At 40.8% G+C, this 21,660-nt stretch overlaps 1 protein-coding gene and 1 long non-coding RNA gene across 2 annotated transcripts; one reads left to right on the forward strand and one right to left on the reverse strand.

Annotated features, from left to right (window-relative positions):
• The first annotated feature begins 5,257 nt into the window (after window positions 1-5,257).
• Window positions 5,258-6,544, forward strand: LOC110677765. Its single transcript, XR_002501177.1, has 2 exons — window positions 5,258-6,096; window positions 6,185-6,544. It is a non-coding gene; the product is annotated as an uncharacterized LOC110677765 (long non-coding RNA).
• On the reverse strand, window positions 6,389-18,250 carry LOC5568787 (conserved oligomeric Golgi complex subunit 1). Its single transcript, XM_021849119.1, has 4 exons — window positions 17,957-18,250; window positions 16,140-17,898; window positions 9,416-10,111; window positions 6,389-6,701 (listed from the first exon to the last, which is right to left on the reverse strand). The coding sequence occupies exons 1-4, from the start codon at window positions 18,094-18,096 to the stop codon at window positions 6,567-6,569; spliced, it is 2,730 nt and encodes a 909-aa protein (XP_021704811.1). The 5' UTR covers window positions 18,097-18,250; the 3' UTR covers window positions 6,389-6,566.
• Between the last annotated feature and the right edge of the window lie 3,410 nt (window positions 18,251-21,660).

Here is a 21,660-nt window from a genome sequence, read left to right on the forward strand (position 1 = left end):
GAGATATGAGCATTTATGTTTGTGATACCACTCTGGCCAAAGGAGGATCTTGAAAATTTCAAAACACACCATATTCTAATCTTAAGATTGCTTGGAGAAGAATCAACCGATTTGTATGATTTTTTTTTTGCAAAGAACCTCCTCATTATCTAACATTGTACAGCTCATATTTTTTTTTATAAATTGGCCAAAACAAAATGGTGGCCAAAGAAATTTTATATGGGGAATGTCGGTCCCCCAAGGAACATCAGAGTCAAAAGAGTGGCAAAAATCGTGAATGATTTTCAGAACATTCTGTAAGAAATCCTGACAGAATTCAAAGTTTAAAACCAAACGAAAAATAGAAACTCATGCTAAATTTGTGACATAATTTCTGTAAATTTAAATAATTTCTCCCAAATAAACATTTAGATGAATGTTGCGCATAAAGAATTAGAATATGATTCCATGCGTACTTCAAATATCTATATTTCAATGGAACGTTTCAATAAATGAATTACTGAAAATATTCATCACTCAGTGGCGTCTCGTAACCTCACGTGTTATTTTATCTACGACCCTGAACATTACTTATGTTTCATGCTTATTGTTGGGGTTAGGTTGCACTAAGTCCTGAGAGCAAACTCGAAATTTGTTGATGGTAAGCTTCAAGCTATAAAGGGATTTATTTAAATAATCATTTTACAATATAATTGCGCAGATACTCACATTTTTAGTGAACAGACTAAATATAAAGAGCGCAAATGAGTCTGCAAATGATCCCACGCTAAGTCCAACCTGGCAAAACAAGTCATCTATAGATTTAAGATTTAATGGTTGAGTTATACTACTTACAATGTATAGTTCAATTAGTTAGTTAATTATAACCAACCGTACTAGATTAGGCTAAGTAGAATATCAAATTATCCGTACTACACTTTAGGATTAATTTTAGATAGGGAGTTTGAGGTTTTAAATAAATTCGTAATCCGTAGACTATTATGCGTATCGAAAATGACTTTCACTTTTGCCAAATGACGTTTTCTCTCTTCTCATTCTAATTTAATGACATATCTCCATTTGATGTCGGTCGTCGGTTGATGCATCGCATCCATCGGTGTAGTCGTAACGAGGGACCCCGTCGTCACATACCCCCGCCCGTGGACCTTGGCGAGAGTTTGAGACCGAGTGCAGTCTCGAGCCTGGTACACTATACTCCACGACGTCCAAAACGGCTATCTTTGTGGCTGATCTTCGTAGGGTCCCTGACGATGTCCGCACGAGCGCTTGTCGCACTCTTCCGTCTCTTCCCGGTAAAACTTCCTCAATTCGTCCTCGAATCCACTGGTTCCTCACCGTATCGCCAGCCACCAGAACCAAATCTCCGACCGCCAGGTCTTTCGCTTCCTCGAACCATTTGCTTCTTCTTGTGATGACGGGCAGATACTCCTTAAGCCATCTCTTCCAGAACTGATCGGAAATGTATTGAGCTAATTTCCAGCTACTTCGAAGGACTGCACGTTGTTCTACTGGTTCTGTGGGTAGAATCTTTGCTCCAGTTGAACTGCCGAGAAGAAAATGGTTGGGCGTTAACGCTTCTTCATCTGCTGACTCCAATGGTATGTAAGTTAGCGGTCTACTGTTCACCATGGCCTCAGCTTCGTAGAGTATCGTCTCTAATGTTTCATCATCAGGTTTACGAGGTGCATCCAGAATCGCACCGATCGCCACCTTAACCGAGCGAACAAGCCTCTCCCACGCACCGCCCATGTGTGGTGTGGCAGGGGGAATGAAATTCCAGCTTGTTTGGGCACTAGTAAAGGTGAGGGCTAAAGCTTTTGTTGTGGCTTCGATTTCGGCTTTCAACTCATTATTTGCACCTTGAAAGCAGGTGGCATTGTCCGTCCAAAACTCCCTAGGTGGCCCGCGACGTGACACGAAGCGTCGCACTGCCATAATGCAGGACTCCGTGTTCAACGAGTGTACCACCTCCACGTGCACAGCCCTCGTTGTTAGGCAGGTGAATAGGGCCACCCACCGTTTGGCATTACTTCGACCCACCTTGACAAGCACGGGTCCAAAATAATCCAGCCCGACGAAGGTAAAGGGTCGGACGAAGGCTGTTAATCGCATCTCTGGAAGAGGAGCCATAACTGGTGGTTTTGGTGCAGCTTTCGTTACGCGGCACCAGATGCATTTCTTGGCGACCTTCTGCACGAGTGACCTGAGGTTTGCTATTTCGAAACGTTGACGAATCTCGTTGACGATGGTTTCTCGGTTGGCATGGCGAAAACGGCGGTGATACCAGTCTACAATGAGAAATGTAATTAGGTGTTGCTTGGGAAGGATGGCAGGGAACTTAGCTTCAATCGGTGCATGTGGTGCAGCACCGATACGTCCCCTTATTCGCAGAATTCCGTCGTTGTCTAGGAAAGGCCAAGTCTTATAGATTGGGCTGCTTTTTTCAACAATACAATGGCGTCCTTCCGGTGGTCCTTTTGATTTAGTTAGCAGCGAAATTTCATCAGGAAACGCCTCGCCTTGCGCCATTTTCCACAAAGCTTGTTCGGAGTGCTGTAATTCGTACTGGTTGAGAATGCCGAGTTCCAATTGTTGACCATCCCTCTTCCGGCGAAGGTTATCGATGTAACGTAGCACATATGCAGTGGCACGGTGAAGTCGAGCCCATGAGCTAAATCTTGAGATGTCAATTATTGGAGAGAAATGTCCAAGCTGTAGATTGGTGCGGCGGAGTTCTTCGTTAGTATCTGAGAGTGATCGTTCCTTCGGCCATCGTTCTTCGGATTCATGTAGGAATTTAACGCCATGAAACCAAGGATTCTCCATGGATAGTTGTGGACCGCTCTTCCACTTGGTAGCTGAGTCTGCAACGTTGATTCGTGACGGGACCCATCTCCAATCTTGCGGCTCAGTTGACATTAATATCTCACCCACGCGAACCGAAACAAATTGATGATACTGACGATGATTTTTGGACCGTATCCAAGCAAGGCAGACACCGGCATCACTCCACATGAACTGCCGGGCGATTGGATAGCTGTGTTGTTTTTTGATACTGTTCGGCATCCGGGTACCCAGAACAGCTGCCTTTAGTTCGAGCCTGGGTATTGTTATCGTTTTGAGCGGAGCGACTTTGGTCTTGGAGCTAACGAATGCTACTTGCACGACTCCTTCATATTCTAAACGGAAGTACGCCACACATGAGTATGCTGCCTCACTGGCGTCGACGAAGACGTGAACTTGAAGATTATCAAGGTTCTTTGGAAATGGATGCCGAAAGTAACATCGTGGTATGCGTACAAAATCCGCTTTCCCGATTGCCAGTCCCAGCGCTTAAAATCTTAAATCTATAGATGACTTGTTTTGCCAAATGACGTTTTCTCTCTTCTCATTCTAATTTAATGACATATCTCCATTTGATGTCGGTCGTCGGTTGATGCATCGCATCCATCGGTGTAGTCGTAACGAGGGACCCCGTCGTCACACTTATATTACAAAGCAAACAGTAACCGATGGAAATCGCATATTTGTGGCTGAAATCAATGAACAGGTGGATTTGACGATAGGTAATCGCCACTAATCTCACTATGAGGTAATTTTTATCTTCCAACAATGTTCAAAAGTTTATCATAGAAACGTGTTTTTTATAGAAATAATTGAAGAAAGTTGTGGAAAAAAGCCATGTCAAGAGTAAATCAATGGAAAATGTATTGTTTATTCGTTGGAATTCAGAATGTAATTTCTGAAATGATTTCCAGAAAAATAATTACTGGCTGTTTAAGTCCTGGGCGAGTTTCTGACAAACTCAGATTTTTTTGGATGTAATTCCTAGCCGTCTCTGGCTTATCTTCCGGAGCAGTTTTGATGATGCTTTATCAGAAAGCTAGTCTAGGATTTCTTCTAAAGCCGTAGATTACTCAGATCAGATATTGGTCATGGTTTTTGTCAAAATTTTATAAAATATTTCGGACAAAAAATTCATCCCAGGGTTGCTTTATAAGTTTTGCCAGAATCTTCTCCAAAACTTTTCCCAGGAAATTTTTACATTTTCCGTTGGAAATGTCTACGGAATATTGACTTGAACTCTTCCAGGAAGTTAGCCAAGAGTATATATTTTTACTTGATTCAAGAATCTTGACGCTTTGATTTCCCAACACACTATATGTAATTGTCTTTATAATAACAAATCTCTATTTCTTTCTGTTTGTGTTTGAAAAGCTAACCCAGCCAAAAATATTAAATTTCATTATCATCAGATCACGGAAAAAGTGACTTTAGTGACCATTTTCCTGAAAAAAGTGACTTTAGTGACTTTTTGTTGGAAATAGTGACTTTTTAGTGACCAGGTCGAAAAAAGTGACCAAGTCACTAAAAAGTGACTTGCTACCAGCCCTGATATTATTTTCTTGAAAGCATGACGTAATTTATGGAGATGTTTCCTGATAGAAAATATGTCACAATATCCCAACTTATTTTTAAAATAGGCAATCAAACATAATAAGCTGGATAAATAACTTGAAAGTACCTACATGTAATTTGCAATCCGGAAGTTGTACGTATAAATGACGCACTTCATTGCATTCGAGGGTAATGCACGGTCGCACCCGACAGCAGAACACCGTCGATGAAGAGGTAACCTATTATATTTTTGGCACCTATCTTAGACGACAGCCAAACATTTTGAGAGCATCGTCGCGACTTGGCGCTCGAGACGAAACGATCAAGTTCAAGGGCACGCAATTTCACACAGAGATCAGGAAAATGATATTCATCCACTTGTCGTCACTAGAAGCACACGTGCTGGCGGATGGAAAAACGTTTTGAAATAATTTTGGGAAAAAATAAGAAATTGATCACTTTTTTCTTCTTCTTGACATTACGTTCCCACTGGGACAAAGTCTGCTGTTCAGATAAGTGTTCTATTAACTTTTTTCAGAGTTATAAACTAAAAGCACAGACAAATAGACGTAACACTTAGAATATGTTAATTTAAAATCCATCGCATTCATAAAATCTGATCATCATCTGGTAGTCATGTTGCCCAAAAATATGTGCAAAAAGGCCTGCGTTAGTGGAAAACTTCAACGAAGGAAAACAATTTGTACGCGATACATAGCAAATTTGAAATGACCGTTCGAAGTGTGGTTGATAGAAATTTCATCAGTATTTCGTCGTCAGTAGTATGCTTTTTAAGTAATGACAAAATTGCAATTTTTGCATTTGTATGATAATGCCCATGCTTTATGCTCAAGTCAAGAAATTTTTCGTTACGAAAAGATTCTGGACTGTTCGGGATTCGAAGCCAGACACTTCCAGCATGTTAATTGTTCACTTTGTTACGAGTAAATGGACACTTCAGGATAATTACCACCATGTCATGTTCTGTGAGGGTGGTATCGTTCACAAGTCGACAGACAGCGACGACAGCTGATGAATACGATTGTTAAACGTTGTTTTTTTTTGTGAATCGAACGCGCTTTTAAATTTGGTTATGTTTCATCCGCGTGTTTACTACGCAAGTGCGCGTCTCATCAATGGTAACGACCTAGTGGACAGATAACTTGGTTGAAACAACAGCATCACCGTGTGGAAAGAGAAACGGTGAAATTGCTGAAAGCGCGATTTGGGCATTTCACTGATGATGATTTCTTCTTAATTCGTTTGTTTTGATACCTCTACGAATATAGGTATTCCACTTTGTGAGATATTTATAAATTACGGATTGCTCTTGTTTTTGTGCTGAATATTTAGCTATACTTCTTAGTGTATGTTAACTAGAGAGTGATCTATTATATTTTTATCTCCTGAATTGACTATGATTCTATACTGTTGCATGTGAGACTATATCTTATAAATTTTGATGGTGTTGGCGGTTGGTCCGTTGATTCTTCGGATCTGCAGGTGGGGTCATGTGGTGAAATAGTTTCGGATATACACTTTTGATCACACCAGAAAACGGCGCAGTTCAGTCCAAGATCTCGATCCGATTGGATATTAGTGCAAAGTTAACGGTCAAATTTCAAATAAGTGATCAATATGGGTAAAGGAAAAGGCGGTGGTGGTGGAGGTGGATCCGGAGCAAACGCCGGTGGCAACGTAATTATCTGAATGGAAGGAACCAGTTTGGTTCCTCCCACCTGTCCTAAATCGTATTTCGGATCACTTTATTTGGACTTGGTTTCAGCAAAAAGGTGGTGCAGGCAAATCGAAAGGTGGAAATGAAAATAAAGGTGCTGCTGGAGGTAAGGGCGCAGCCAAAGGAGGACAAAAGGGTGGCAATAAAAAATAGCAGTGGCGACCTGGTGAGCTTCAACCCGTTCCCGGGACAACATCCGCAACCGACGGCCTTTCGGAAGAGATAATTTGGACTGTGAAATTGTTTGGCTACGGATTCGAGTCGAACAAAATTTTTACTTTATAAGTATTCCGTTTCTTTGTGTATTATCTGTGTTTAAATATTTTGTTTATAACTAATAAGACGTATTAAAATTAGGTGGAACGAAGAAAATTAAAAACGCAAAAGTATTAATGACTGCAAAACTTACTCACCCTGAATTTGTATGAATTTATCTGAACCAATCCTTATCCAGACCGAAGAAAGCTGCTGCACCTTTGGCGTAGTTTTGAGCCGTAACTGTTGAAGATGACACTGCTTCTCGTGGTTTGTTAACAGAAGATTCCTTCGCAGATGACTTAGGTGGCTGAGAGAGGAAATATAAATAAGAAATAGTATGAGTTTAAACTGTCCTTGAAGATATAAATAGATATGTTCTGTTAGTCAAAGGAATGCATTGATCAATTACTCTTAACCTTTTATAAGTTGTTTGTAATATGCAATTGATTAATTCTACACGAAGTAACCGCACCCAAAGACAAATAATTTCTAAAAATTTAGTGCAATTATCATTTGTTTAGGGAATTAAAGCATGCTATTTTGAATATTTTTTTCCTTTACCGCTTTTTTTTTGACTTTCTGAAGCCAGCTTGTCAGCTTGGTTTCCTTATGCTCATTTTGTAAATTTATAAATTCGTTTCAAATTGAGCGTTTTTGCATTTAAATATTGTGCGATAAGTACGTAGATTTTGTATGTCCTGAGAAGTCGAGAAAATTCCCAACCCGAAAAGATCCAGACCTGAGAGATTCTAACCCGCGCCTCTGAAATCTCGAATAACTGCGTGTTTACCCGCTATTTGGTACAAGGATGAAAGAAAGGATCCAAATATCGCAGGAACAATTTCATAATGTCGCCTAATTTTATGATGTTTCTATAATCAGAAATATTTCCAAAATACCTAATTAACTAGATAGTTAAAAAAAAACTTGTTACTTATAGATAGTTGCATCTATTTCATGTGAAACCATGGGTAGGGCAATTTTTAGACTGTCTTAGCAAAATATTTTTGTACGTACGACATGTCCTATACTGCCGTGAATCGCAAGTCAGTCCCATCTGCATTTCAGTCCAACTACAGACTTTCGCACTGTGGAACACAAAAATGTAACATGTTTTGATCAGCTTTATATTTTTCTCGGAAAGACATTGTAATGAAAAGCAAGTTGTGAAAGTTTCATTAAGATTGGAACATGTTCTAATTCTCTGGATTTTTTTGAATATTCGTATGGAAAACGAGTTTGAAAACTTCACAGCCCATTTTCTCAATGCCTACTTTTTACAGATGGGACTGACTTGCGATTCACGGCAGTATATGTCCCATTCACTTCTCTCTTTGTTCAGGATGAAAAAAAAAAACAGAATGTTCACTAATTCTGCTCCAGGAATTATCCCAGAGGATTTGCCTGGTCCTATGACAAGATTTTTTTTTTCATAAATTTTTGGAAATTATCCTGAAGCAATTCAGGGTAATTCTAAACGAAATCCCAAAACAATCTCTGATCAGGAACTTCTTGAGAACAACATAATCAACACTTGCAGTTTAGATCTCCTGCAAGGATATCTGAAGCAATTTTCGGACTTTTGAGAAAGTCTTAGACGGCTCTCTTGTTGAATTGCTGGAATAATTATTGGAAAAACTATCAAACGATGCTCTGGATATTTAAGGAAATTGGTAAAGGAGATATTGCTGGAACTATTACTATACCATTTTCTGATAAAAACCTAAATGAACATTTTGAATAATCCATGAAAAAATAACTCAGGAGATTATTGGAGAAGTTTGCTGCAGTAGTATACCCTGAATAAAATGCTGGAAAATCCATAACTTCATCTCTGTTAGAAATTTCTTCAACACCACAATTAACGAAATTATTGAGTAATCCTTCGAGTTTTTTTATGTAGGAATACCTGGAAGATCATATGAATTGATTTCCGGATTAGCCGAGTGATTTTTTTAAAGATTATTCCTGGAGGATATAATCTATGTAGGAATTTCTGGAACAATTCATGAGAGTCCGGGAATGTTCCAAAAATAGCTAAAAAACTACTTGATAGCTCCCTAGGAGCTACTGATGAAGTTCGTATGATTTTCTGGAGGTTTTTCTGGACGAATTTCTGTAGAAATTGGAGGATTTGGAGGAAATCCTGGCAGAACGCCTGAGGGATTCCTGGAGCAAATTCTTGAAGAATTCAACTTGAGGAATCGCTGGAGGTATTTCTGTACGAATCATTGAGATAATTGACAGATAAATGTCCAGAGAGAACATTGCCGAAGACGCCATTTTTCTAAGTAGTCGGACTCCTGGGATATTCACAAAACCAAGCCTGTTGTACAAAGTACAACATACGACTACTCATGTTACAGAAATTCACGCGGCAACCGAAAGGTTAATACAAAATTTCCGCAAAATCAGATTTTATGTTGCGGCTTAAGGAAGAAATAAAAAAGCCGTTTTGGGCGAAATTTGTAAAACATATCTTCTTCTTCTTTCTGGCGTTACGTCCCAACTGGGACAAAGCCTGCTTCTCAGATTAGTGTTCTTATGAGCACTTTCACAGTTATTAACTGAGAGCTTTCTTTGCCCATTGACCATTTTTGCATGTGTATATCGTGTGGCAGGTACGAAGATACTCTATGCCCTAGGAATCGAGGAAATTTCCTTTACGAAAAGATCCTCGAACAGCGGGATTCGAACCCACGACCCTCAGCATGGTCATGCTGAATAGCTGCGCGTTTACCGCTACGGCTATCTGGGCCCCTGTAAAACATATCTTAAAGGTTATTTTTGTCTGCCAAATATCAGAGGATAATTTTATCGAGAAACTGAAAAAAGGGATTTTAGAGATCAGTTTGCTTGAACAAGAAACTTCAGAGCCTTTCCATCAAAAATATAGATTTTGAAGATATTTGCATCAAAATGTTGATCAAATTACTAAAAAAAGAGCTGATACCAGTCCAGAATAAAGAATTAATTTTGACTAACTGGCAGTATATATGTACAACTTTGAACCAAACTTACCTCAACTGTTTTACTGCTCGATTTCGTTGACTCCGCCACACTCACAGCAGCACTTGCCACAACCGCCGTTACCGGTGCATCCTTGGTCACGATCGGCAACAACGGGAACCAGGTTTCGCTGGCACTGTTCGAGCTCAGCGCAAGAATGTTGGGGTTTTTATCCTTGACCGGCGCCACCTGCGACGCATTGCCCGTGCTCGTCCCCAGAAGTGAACTCAGCTGGTCACCGTTGGTCAACAGAATACCGAAGAAGTGCTGCATCCGCTGAACAGCGCGTTTAACATTGGTGTTAACGTGCGGATAGAACACGTCAAAATCGAACGGATCAATGTGGGATTTGAATTCGCCGATCAATTGATTGTAGGGTTCGGCCAGCTGCTTTCGGTCGCGACCGGTGAACAAAAGCTGAACGAACTTTAGATCGAAATAGTACTGCAAGGCGCAATTTTGATTTTTTTGAATGAAGTCATTTTGAGACAGGAAACGATAGTGATCATGTAAGTAGGAAATTATACGCTCCACAACTTGAACGACGATTGCCTTTGGGATCGTTTGTGGGACCAGCGTATTTAGAAGGGTTGTTATGACGTGAAGTAGTTTTTGGAGCGGGAAACTCGGTAGGGCGGGTATATGAATAGTTGATTGCACTGGTTGGTTTTGCTCGTCGTTCTCTTCGATGGTAACCGTATCCCAAAGCTAGAAAATAAATCATTTGAATTAGAGTACCTATCTTTTAGTAGGATTAAACCACCTAAGCGAAAAAGAGCAACTATTTGATATTTTTGGTTTTCTTTTCAATTCTTAAAAGCTTTTGTCACGGTTCTTTTATGTTATGATCCTTCTCATCGATCAACAAACTCTTAGAACATAAATATTCACGCTAGACAAATTGATAAGGCTAGACAAATTGAGAAATTTATGTTTGGGGTTGGAAAACTTGATTGATAAAATAATAAGACCAGTACAGCAAAAACTAAATCGTGAAATACATTGTGAAATACCTTATTTATGTCTAAGGTTAACACAAAATTTCATCTTCATTGAATCAAACAGTATGTGTAGCGTATTTACGTATAAAGTAGCGTATTTACCTTTCTGTAGATTTAAGCCGTTTAAAAAGAAACCGTGCAAAAAAAAACCGTCGCTGGCGGGTTTCCTTTGCGATGCAGTGAGACCCAGATCTCTCTAAACCGGTGCTTGGGGTTGAACGTCTGCGGCCTCTGGCGTGGGGTATGCGAGATGACGTCCTCCGTTTCAGTTCCCTGTGGGCGTATGGACCGTGACAGCTCCTCGCGGACTGCCGGAGAACGTTCAAGGCTGCAATTAAAAGGCTCTCTGATGAAGACCTTTCTGAGCTTAAAATGGATCTTCTGCCACGAACTGGTCCAATTGTTATCGGTAGTCATGGAATTTTTCATGAAATGTCAACTTTAATGAGGCTTTGAGAATTGTTGGGGAGGAAGTCACATTTGCCGCGATAAACCAAAAACTGAGAGCAGCATTCTCAATAGCAGCTTCAATGCTGAAATTCAATTTATTTTACTCAAACATATTTTAAATCTAACTTATTATATACATACATTTTGGTATTTTACCTCGCGCTGTCTTCAAATTGACCTCCTGCCAACAGTGATTTTCTATACTATTTATATTTTGTATCGTCACTCAGTGTTGCCGGTTTCACAGCATATTTTATCGCCAACATTCTCCCACCCGTGAAACATGGTAACAGGTCTGACCATTTTATTGCCACATTCGCGTGGAATGACAAAACATTGAATGGTACGATTGATCACTCATAATGGCAAAACTATCACCACAGCGCGTGCTACTACCTGAATCTGAGAGAAGACAAACGCCACTGTTCGTATGGCTCCCACCGGGATCGAAAATAACGAAAACACACACTCTATCTTTTGTTAACACCACTGCCACACATAATTCATATTTGGTGGTTATTTCGCAGATGGTGCGCTGCTTTTCAGGCACTGTTTCCCCAACCTTGAACATTTTGGGCATAGTTACACTTTGGTAACTTGTGCTCTCGAGATGGCAATGTTCATTCTGACCACAAGAGACTGATAACAAATTTTGTGGCACAGACGATAGTATTCCCTCTGATGACGATCTTGTATTAGTATTGTGCACCTCTATCGATGCCTCCACTGAATTTGATTGAAGTAGTGATAGTGGTTGATGCGCAATAGGTGCACTGCTTTGTTGGATAGTACAGGAGACTTGTTTGGACAATGTTCCAGATGCATCATCTTTACTAAGCTGCTGTTTTGCTGCTTCCTTCCTTGCATAGAATTTCAATCGAATTCTCCTGGCAGCTTCTTTGAATTCCTCATCGATCTCAGCTAGCCGACGCGCGTATTCCTCATCCATACGCCGTTCCTCATCCTCATAATGTTTCCGCCACAGCTCGTTTTCTTCTCCTATTTGCTGAAGCCTTTGCTGTGGATCCATTTTGCCTCGGATTTTGATACCAACAAAATCATTGAAGTTTGTTGGGCAGGAAGTCACATTTGCCGCGATAAACCAAAAACTGAGAGCAGCATTCTCAATAGCAGCTTCAATGCTGAAATTCAATTTATTTTACTTAAACATATTTTAAATCTAACTTATTATATACATACATTTTGGTATTTTACATCGCGCTGTCTTCAAATTGACCTCCTACCAACAGTGATTTTCTATACTATTTATATTTTGTATCCCGGACGAGCCCCCAAATGTTGCGATGAATTTGTGGTGAAACTGGCAACACTGAGGTGTTTGCATATAGCTTTGTGAAAATGTATTGGATTGGATTAGTTGTAGATCGAAATAGAATAAGAAAGGGTGGCGGGTTTGTTCCTCGAGGGTAATTGTAGAAGAAACTAGAATGTAAGTAATTTTGTTCTTTATTTTGTATGCAATAAGTATATTTTGTTAATAAATTTTAGCTTCGAGGCTGTGTACCATAAACACTGCTGTCGAGAGGTTTTTCATTCAAACCAGAGGTAACGACCCCCCAACATTCTTCAAAGATTCTAAAAGGCAACCCAAATGAATTCGCCATGGAAGATTTGAAGCAGAAGATTGTATTGCTAGAAGAGCGATTCAAATCATGACGGAATCAACAGCACGAAAAAGAGAAGCAACGTAAGCTTGAATACGAACAAAAGTTATTGAAATTGGATGAGGTGTATGAAGCAGCGGAAAGGAAAATTGATTTGGAGTTTAGTGAAAGAAGGAAATTATTGCTGGAGCGGTACAGCGTAAAAGTTGACAACGAAACATCGGTAGGTCAAGTGAAGAGATTTCCAGCTAGCTCTGAAATCAAACTGCAGTATATTGTCGACAAGAAATCTCATTTGTTGGCATCAGCATCTCATCACCGTTCAGTAACACTACCGGTGGAACCACTGTCAGCACTTTCATGTGCTACACATACTGGTGCCGAGCGGCTGGATAATTATCCAGCAGGTATTTTGCACACCGATGACAAAATAGAACAGCAATCTACTGTTAAGCCATTCTCGGACAGTGAAACAATCGAGATGATGTGGCGAAAAAGATCCACAATTGCGCTCGAACATTTTGGTGACCAACGCAACACGAGTGTATACGCTGAAGTGGAAGCATTCGCACAAAAGCAGAGGCGCATTTACGTGAATGAAAAAGCGACGATCGATAGGAATCGCACCGAAAAATCCGTATGTGATCGCAGTGGAATGTTTCTGTTGCCAGAACTTCAAATTCAGATATCGAGAGAGTGTGATCGGCGTCCAATAGAAACAACGACTTTTGATCCCGGTGGGTCTTGTAGAGCGTACGCTTCGTCCGGTCACTGCTGTATAAAAAGGAAAAAAAAACTAATGAGCAGGAGGTTTCATGTTGAGCCGACATATAGTAGTAGTTTGTACTAGACTCAGTTGATTACCAGTTTCACGGGGGGGTGAATGTTGCGATGAATTTGTGGTGAAACTGGCAACACTGAGGTGTTTGCATATAGCTTTGTGAAAATGTATTGGATTGGATTAGTTGTAGATTGAAATAGAATAAGAAAGGGTGGCGGGTTTGTTCCTCGAGGGTAATTGTAGAAGAAACTAGAATGTAAGTAATTTTGTTCTTTATTTTGTATGCAATAAGTAGGTATATTTTGTTAATAAATTTTAGCTTTAAAGCTGTGTACCATAAACACTGCTGTCGAGAGGTTTTTCATTCAAACCAGAGGTAACGACCCCCCAACAAGAATGTTGGCTACATTGGTTTTTGGTAACCTCATATGCTGATGTAAAGCCGTCAAACGTGCAGTGCAGTCTGTATTACACCCTGTTACCGAATTTGCATCCTGATTGGTGCATGTGGTTTTCATGCAATCTTTTCAATGCTGCTAAGTCTCAGCGTTTCTTGATGCACGGAGTATTTTAACAAGCACAGCACTTTTGCACAATTTAACCGCACCGATATCAATCGTTTCTCGGCTCCTGTGACCAGGACCAGGGTACAGGAACATATCTACAGAAAGGGGAATACCTACCTTGAACCCTGTTGGCTACAGCGTAACATCACTCCATTGCCGGGCGTAAGGTAGAGCTCTATATTTGTCGGTCTTAGGCGATACTTCTCCAGTTGCCCCGAACGTTTATAGTCGCCAGATCCTCTTCCATTGCGTACAGCCAGCGTGTCATCCACGAGGTCGCCTACCTCTACGTGGGTTTCCTCCTTCTTCTTCTTTCTGGCGTTACGTCCCAACTGGGACAAAGCCTGCTTCTCAGTGTTCTTATGAGCACTTCCACAGTTATTAACTGAGAGCTTTCTTTGCCGATTGACCATTTTTGCATGTGTATATCGTGTGGCAGGTACGAAGATACTCTATGCCCTGGTAATCGAGAAAATTTCCTTTACGAAAAGATCCTCGACCAGTGGGATTCGAACCCACGACCCTCAGCATGGTCATGCTGAATAGCTGCACGTTTACCGCTACGGCTATCTGGGCCCCTGCTGAATGTTATTTTCTCAATTCTTTCTTCAGACATTCGCACTAAGTGACCAGCCCACTGTAATCTGCTGTATTTCACACGCTTAGTAATATTCGCGTCTTTGAAATTTTACCTTGATATAACTCGTGATTCATGAGTCTGCACCACACACCATTTTCGAGTATTGTCCGAGCGTGCAGAAAACACTGGAGGCTTTCCGGTCTGCTTCTTTCAACGTTCACTTTTCATGCCCGTAGAGAGCCTCCGGAAGAATTGATGTTTTATACAGGGCGAATTTTGTTTCCGTTTGCAAGTTGTGGGACCTAAGCTGGTTACGTAATCCGTAAAATACCCTATTCACTTAGCGGGAAACGTCATTGTCACATGTCACAAGTGTTTCCAGATAACCAAACTCTTCAATTGAACACATCTCCATAAAACACTATCTCAACACCAACCCCATTAGGCCTACCTCAATCGCTACCTGTAACCGAAGTAGATAATTGGTTTTGGTAAAATCAATGGTCAGGCCTACCCTCGCTGTCTTCTTCTTTGAAGACATGAATGCCTCTTCCACTGTCGTCCACAAATCCAAGGAGCATGTGCGACCGTGTGATGATAGTACCATTTCTCTACACGCCAAATCTCCTAATAGCACCGACGCGTCGAGTGCAATGCTGAACAGTAAATTCGAAAGTGCGTCTTCTTGCTTTAATCCGTCTGACGTCACAAACGAGGTTGACACCTCATCTGCAATCCAAATACTTGATTTCGATTTATCCATCGTTGCACGTTTCAGCCTAATTAGTTTCGCCGGAAAACCATGTTCAGCCTTTATCTGCCACATCTCATTTATTTTCACTGGTAAACATCTGGTTCGTTGTCGAGCGACGCTCACGAAAACCAGCTTGGTAATCGCCGACGAAGGACTCCTCGAGCGGTCTCAGTCTTATTGAACAGGATGCGTGACAGTATTTTGAACGCCAAATTCAGCAGGTTAATTGACATACTCCAGTCTGTGCCATTTCTGGTAGCATGTCCTCCCGTACCTTCAGAAGTACATGGTGGATCGACTGGTACAGCTGCCCGGTCTACCAGTCAGTGATTTTCGATAGCGATCGATATAGATTCGTTTTGAACCGTTAGCGATCGCCATCGTTGGTCAAAGATCTATAAAGAATTATGAAGACTGGTTGGTCGGGTGCTCTCATCCGTGCTTGAGAAGCTTGACCGGGATCTCGTCCCTCCCTGCAGCCTTACAGTTCTTCAGCTCACTGGCAGCCTTTTTAACCGCTTCTATGGTCGGTGGGTCCCCAGCTCGATCCAGGCTGGAAAATATGCTAGCTTAACATTTAATCTACAGACACTGATTGATGGAGGGCCGATTTCTTCATCCCTAGTTTAATCATATGCGTAAACGTGGTTTAGGGCTTAAGCAAAGGTGAAGAAGCCCTGAATGACGTAGCCTATGGAACCAGAACGATAATCAATATAATCGAAGCCTATTGAAATTTAGATATGATTTAGCTTTTGCTGTAGCGGTCTTCTTATTTTGTCAATCAATTCTTTAACTTCATAAATTTCTCATTTTTTAGCCTTAGCATTTACTTTGTTCTATAAATTTGTGGATTGATAAGAGAGATCATAACGTAAAAGAACACTGACAAAAAAGTTTTAATTATTAGAAAGAAACCCAAAATATCAGAGAGGTTACCTTTTTTGCTGACCTTGTTTTTTTCCGTAACTGTACTTACCGGAAATTCCGTGAGTAATGTTTGATAACTGATTTGCTTGTCCAATTGAGGCCATTTTGCTACAAATTGTTCAAGCCAAAGCTTCCAAAACCTGATGCTCTCCTCTTCTAGTAGACCAGAAATATTATTCCACCGATCTCCGTCAGTCAGTTTACCTTCACTTTGCCAAGACGTTGCAATTTCTACTTGATTCATCAGCGACGGAGTCAGGCATTGCTTCAAAGACGGACACAGTTCCTTGTAAGCAGTGAGAAGTCGAGCAAGCAGTATCAACTTATCCGATGATGGGTTGCAATCGTTCGTTTTGATGGCCGTTAGAAGTTCGTTTATGCTTTCGACGCTGCAGTCGCTGTAGAACTCAATGAGCTGACCTGCTTCGTTAGTGGAGAATGACTCCAGAAATGATTGTACATCCATTGTGAGGGTTTGAATACGTTTATCGAAGGACGATGCAAGTTGTACCAGGGCTGGAGGAAATGCTTTTGATTTCATCAGAAGGTAATGGCTAGCGGGCTGTGATCGATCCAGTGCAGCCTTCAGGTTCAGAGGAATGTCTTCTGTCGACTCGGACCAAACGAATGCCTTCAAGTCTCTCACGTGTTCATCAGTTGATGCGGACGAAACGAGGCTCAGCACGTCGCTATTGTTGGATGCAATTATTTCGGACCAGCATTGCCTTATAATGGCTTTGATACGAGAGCTTATCAAGGGCTGATAGAACATTGCGTAGAAATCCAGTAAATCTGAAAAGGACAACTTTTCGCAAATATCCGACCAATTGTCTGGCTTTGAAGCGGCTTTCAGTGACAGTTTCTTTATATCATGAAGTACTTTGATGCTTGTAACCAAGTTCATCAAGTTAGACAACTGACCGGTCGCAATTTTTTCTACGTTGTGCAACCAAAATTGGGAACTTTTGAGGACTAGTTCTTTATTCAATGGTTGCAACGCGATCCGTGGTCTAAATTTGCAAATAATGTCCGGCAATGTTTGAATAATTTTTGGATCTTCAGACTTGATCAAACCGATAGTCGGTAAAGCGCTTTCGTCCGTAACCAGCATCATTTCCTTCATTAGTAGACCCGGTTCCCGATCGTTGCCGATGAAACACTCGTGCATTAAATTTACCGTATTCATCAAAAGCTTAAGACTGGCCAGTATCTTATCCTTGACCTTCTCGTACCGTGAGCTTTCCGACAGTACGCCAGCATACGCTTTAAGGCGCATTTGTACGAACAGCGACAAAATGTAATCCAGTTGGCAATTCTCCAGCAGCACTAAACTGGCTAAGCATTTTGCGGCCACTTGTGGCGTTAAATCTTCCCGTTCCAAGCAAGTGGCGCAATTTTGCTTGATAGTAAAAAAAAATTGGCTCAAAACGGCCCACTGTTTCTTCGCAACAGGGAACTTGGCCATCATCTCGCTATTGGCATCCAACTGCAAACCAGTCGATATGTGTCTCGAGAAGATGAACAGTTGGGTAGCTACAAAGTAATCTTCTTCGTCAATGGCGCTCCAAATCATTTCCGGAAGGCTGGTCAGCAGCTTGATTTGCACGATTACTCCGTGAAATTTGTTGTTGGAGTTTTTCTGGTTGGGTCTTTGTTGATCACTTGCGGACTTAAATCCAATCAATTGATGATCATTCAGTTTCCGGCAAGCAGCAGTTATGTTGTCTACGTTTCCGATTATAGAACTCGCCGTTGTTCGCATATCGCCGATAGTATCAGCCGCTTTCAGCAAATCACGATACCGTTCACTGAAAAAGAAGTTCAATCGAAGATATATCACGATATTGATTTATTTGGGAAACCTACCCGACCATTGTCCTGAGCTCTTCTCGTTTAAGTTCAACTTCGGCTTGCAGCCTCTTGTGAACTTGATCAATTTCCGCAATACTGTTCTGTTCGAACAGCTTGTCCACGTTGATATTCAGTAGATTTCCTACGTTGGCCATTTTAGCAGGGTAAGAGAATACTATTCACTGAACTTTTTCAACAGTTTTAGGATACTATTTTCCTAATTTCACCGCAAATTACGTGAAAAACAACAATTTTGTGACTGTTGTTTTCGTAGTTTTGTGCACAGTGTTCTGCCAGCACACCAAAGTGAAGAGAAGACGGGATCAAAACAAACAGTAATTCGATGTTTTCGCCGTTTTCGAGCAGAGCGGTATCTGCCGCTGTAGTCGAAAATTGAATGAAACGAAAATTGGAGAGCGTGCACCATGAACGCTGCTGAGACAGGCCGAACCTGAGAGAGACTCGCGAAGAGGAAACTTATCAATGAGAATATATACTAAGGTGTGGAAGAAGAAGCAAAGGGTATGTATCCAGCTTTTTACGAGCGCTAATGGCTGCCGCAAACAGGCTCGTTTTCTGGTAGGGATTAAACGATTTGACGTTTAGCTTGGGTCCGTTCAATAGAAAACGACCCAAGCCAAACGTCAAATTGACATGTCACTACCAGAAAACGAGCCTGTTTGCGGCAGCCATTAGCGCTTTTAAAAACCTGGATTAGTAAAGAGAAAAAACGTAAACAAAAATAACTACGTCACTAATTTACATGGCTTCTTATGGGAGCTCGCTCGCTTGTAGTAGTGAAACATTTTGCACCGTACACGGATGTCACGCACACTAAATATCTTCTTCCTCACCTCGGTATATATTCTCATTGGAAAATTATCAACGTCATATGCAGCCCAGATTCTGCTGTCACGAAACGTCAAATGCAGCTCGTCAGCTGAAAAGTGAAAAGTATTGTATTAAAAATAAACTATTATTGAAAACCTCTGTCAGTGGAGCAGTTTTTTTCAAAGATGCTGATAAATGTAAACACAATACTAGTTATTTATAATGTCTGCTACGTTTGCTGACATTAAATTTTACTCAAAATGCCGTTCTTCCTTCAGTGTGATGCAAACGCAATAGTTTTTTGCTGAGATGGTCATGTGAGAGCTTGAACGGCTTGCACAAGATCGATGTAAACACTGAGTGGAATAAAAAAAAAACTCAGCAATCGCAGAAAAAGAAGACCGTCTCCGCGAGTCTCATCTTATTGCCGGACCATTAAAAAGGCAATCCATGAGACAGCTGCGATCAGCTGGTTTTTTTGTTTACCATGTGCTTTTGACGTTTCGCGATCGGAGTGACTTTCGATTACAAAGGAAAATGTAAAGCTCCGATAACACTCGCATGATTTGTTTACTCTTTCATTTCGGTTACATTCACACTTTTAGTTGTCAGTCCTATCACGAAAAGTCCTCATGGATAGCCTTATTCTACCAAAACCGAAGTGCATGGATGCAGGTAGAAACAGAGGCAGAATGTAGGTGCTGAGGTAAAGTGTTCGATCGCGAAGCAGTATATCAAGCCTGCACGTAAGGACAGGAAGAGAAAAAGAAAGGAACCGAAGAAGAAAGAAAAGCGACGATCATCTCGTGAGAGGTTCAAGGGCGATGCTCTTGTTATTGAGGCAAGCGACAAGAAATCCTACGCGGTGATTCTCCGGAGAGTTAGGGAGCGTCCAGAGCTGAACCAGCTGGGTGAAAACGTGGTGAGAACCAGGCGCACCCAGAAAGGAATGCTCCTAAACTCAAAAAAGTCACAGGGATTGTCTGGAGATACCCAGGTGCATGCTGTGTAATGTGGAGGATGGTAACGCCAATAGAATGGATGGCTTCAAATGCCCCAAATATCAGAGGGCTAAGGCAAGCTTTAAAGGGCTTGTGCAGTCTCAGTAGCGCGAGCGTGTGATACAAGTATGCCGAGAAAATTAGAGCCAAGGAATCAGCGGCGTCCTGCATACTGATGGAACGACAGACTCAGCACCCTTCGTGCAGCCTGCTTAAGAGCCAGAAGACAGGTGAAGAGACCTACATCGGATAAGTGTAAGATGACCTACCGGATGGCCAGAACCGCGTTCGAACGGGAGATAGCGACGAGTAAATCAAACTTCTACAAGGAGTTGTACCTGACGTAAATGTCTGGAGCAATGTCTATCGGGTAGTTGTGGCAAAGATCAAGGGCCCAGTATCACCAGCTGAAAGCTGAAAACGAAGAAGAGAAGAAACAATCGATACTGCGCAGTGGTAACGATAGATGTAAAGAACGCGTTCAACAGTGTCAATTGGGAGGCTATCGTCGCATTCGTCTCAGAATGCGGGTCCCCGAATAAAGAAACGCGTAGCCGGAGTAGGCTAGCTCCACCGTCGTGGAATAGGTCGAGTAGCACCGATCGTCACAAAACAGTTTTGGGTCGTCGAGGCGCCAGTGAATCGCAAGTCATCCTTCAACCGGTATCGCTGGACCGACATCGGCATCCAACTGATCAACCAGGAGAGCTCGAAAAGCAGCAGCGGAGAACGAGTCGTCGTAGAGTAGCGAAAAGCACATGAGCGTCCAGTAGAAGTTCAACCGGGCTCTGACGTGAGTCCAGACCAAGCATAGAATGCGCCGTCGTATAGAACGTTGTGCAAAGCCCCGGCGAGATTTTCAACCGCCATTTGGGCAAAACGAGTAAGGACTGTTCATTTTATAAAGTGGACACTTTGTTTATGCTATATCTTTTTTATTTATTGATAAAATCGTAATCGGTTTTCTGTGTATCGTTGACCTATTATTCTAAAATGCTATGAAAATATAAAATCTTTGAAAATGCTTTTGGTTGAAGAGCTAAATAGTTTTTCCAAAAACTCTTAAAAAAAGCTGTCCGTCAAAGTTAAACATTATTTATCGCAAAACAAAAATCCTTATTTTTATGAACAAATTGTATGTTTGTATCCTTTACTATTCTACTAAAGGTAAAGCTTTAAAAATATCAATTATATTCCACCATTCTATGACATTAGGTAACTTTAGTGATTTACCCATTTATGGCCAAATTTGCTGATACACCATCCTTTCACTCCCAGCAAAAGAGAAAATTAAAAAGCGTGTTCAAAACTAGTTTGGATTACTAAAGAAACTATATTAGTATAAACGAAAGCTAAATCGTGAGATTAAACTACAGTCTTAAGTATAAATTTTACTGTTTATGGTAGTTTTACTAAAAAGTCTCATACTTTTAAAATCATGTACGCATATTTATCGATCTACAGCAAATTGTAAACAGTTTTCTCCAAATTTTTCAATTGGTAATCTCAGAATAACATATTATGAAAATAATATGTGGAAAATAAAATCGATTTTATTACAGCAGTGTTGCCAATTTTGATGATTGTCAATGTACTTTGATAGGTCTTCTAAAAATAAAACAATTGTGTTTCTGTTGTGCTTTGAATGTGACGTGGGGACTTACTAAGTAACTCTATGAAGGCGTAAGTTATTTTTCATATTAATACTATATTAGGACTTCCGTCAGGACGTACTTTTACACAAAAAATTCTACTCATATCAATTCCCATCAAATTTAAAAAAAATTTCTTTAAAAATATACGGGAAAATTGATTTTATTATTTCTGTAAAATTGTTGCTCCAAAAATAACTTGATTTTTTCCATCAGGCTTCTGATTGATGATGCT

This window comes from Aedes aegypti, chromosome 3, assembly GCF_002204515.2.
Source record: "Aedes aegypti strain LVP_AGWG chromosome 3, AaegL5.0 Primary Assembly, whole genome shotgun sequence".
NCBI lineage: Eukaryota > Metazoa > Arthropoda > Insecta > Diptera > Culicidae > Aedes > Aedes aegypti.

Excerpts from the sequence above, each read along its gene's own strand:
- LOC5568787 (XM_021849119.1), bottom strand. The coding sequence starts at position 18,096 with ATGGCCAACGTAGGAAATCTACTGAATATCAACGTGGACAAGCTGTTC. Across the intron at positions 17,899-17,956 it reads GAGCTCAGGACAATGGTCGG|TGAACGGTATCGTGATTTGC; the intron begins GTAGGTTTCCCA and ends CTTCTTTTTCAG. Across the intron at positions 6,702-9,415 it reads CGAGCAGTAAAACAGTTGAG|CCACCTAAGTCATCTGCGAA; the intron begins GTAAGTTTGGTT and ends TTCCTCTCTCAG.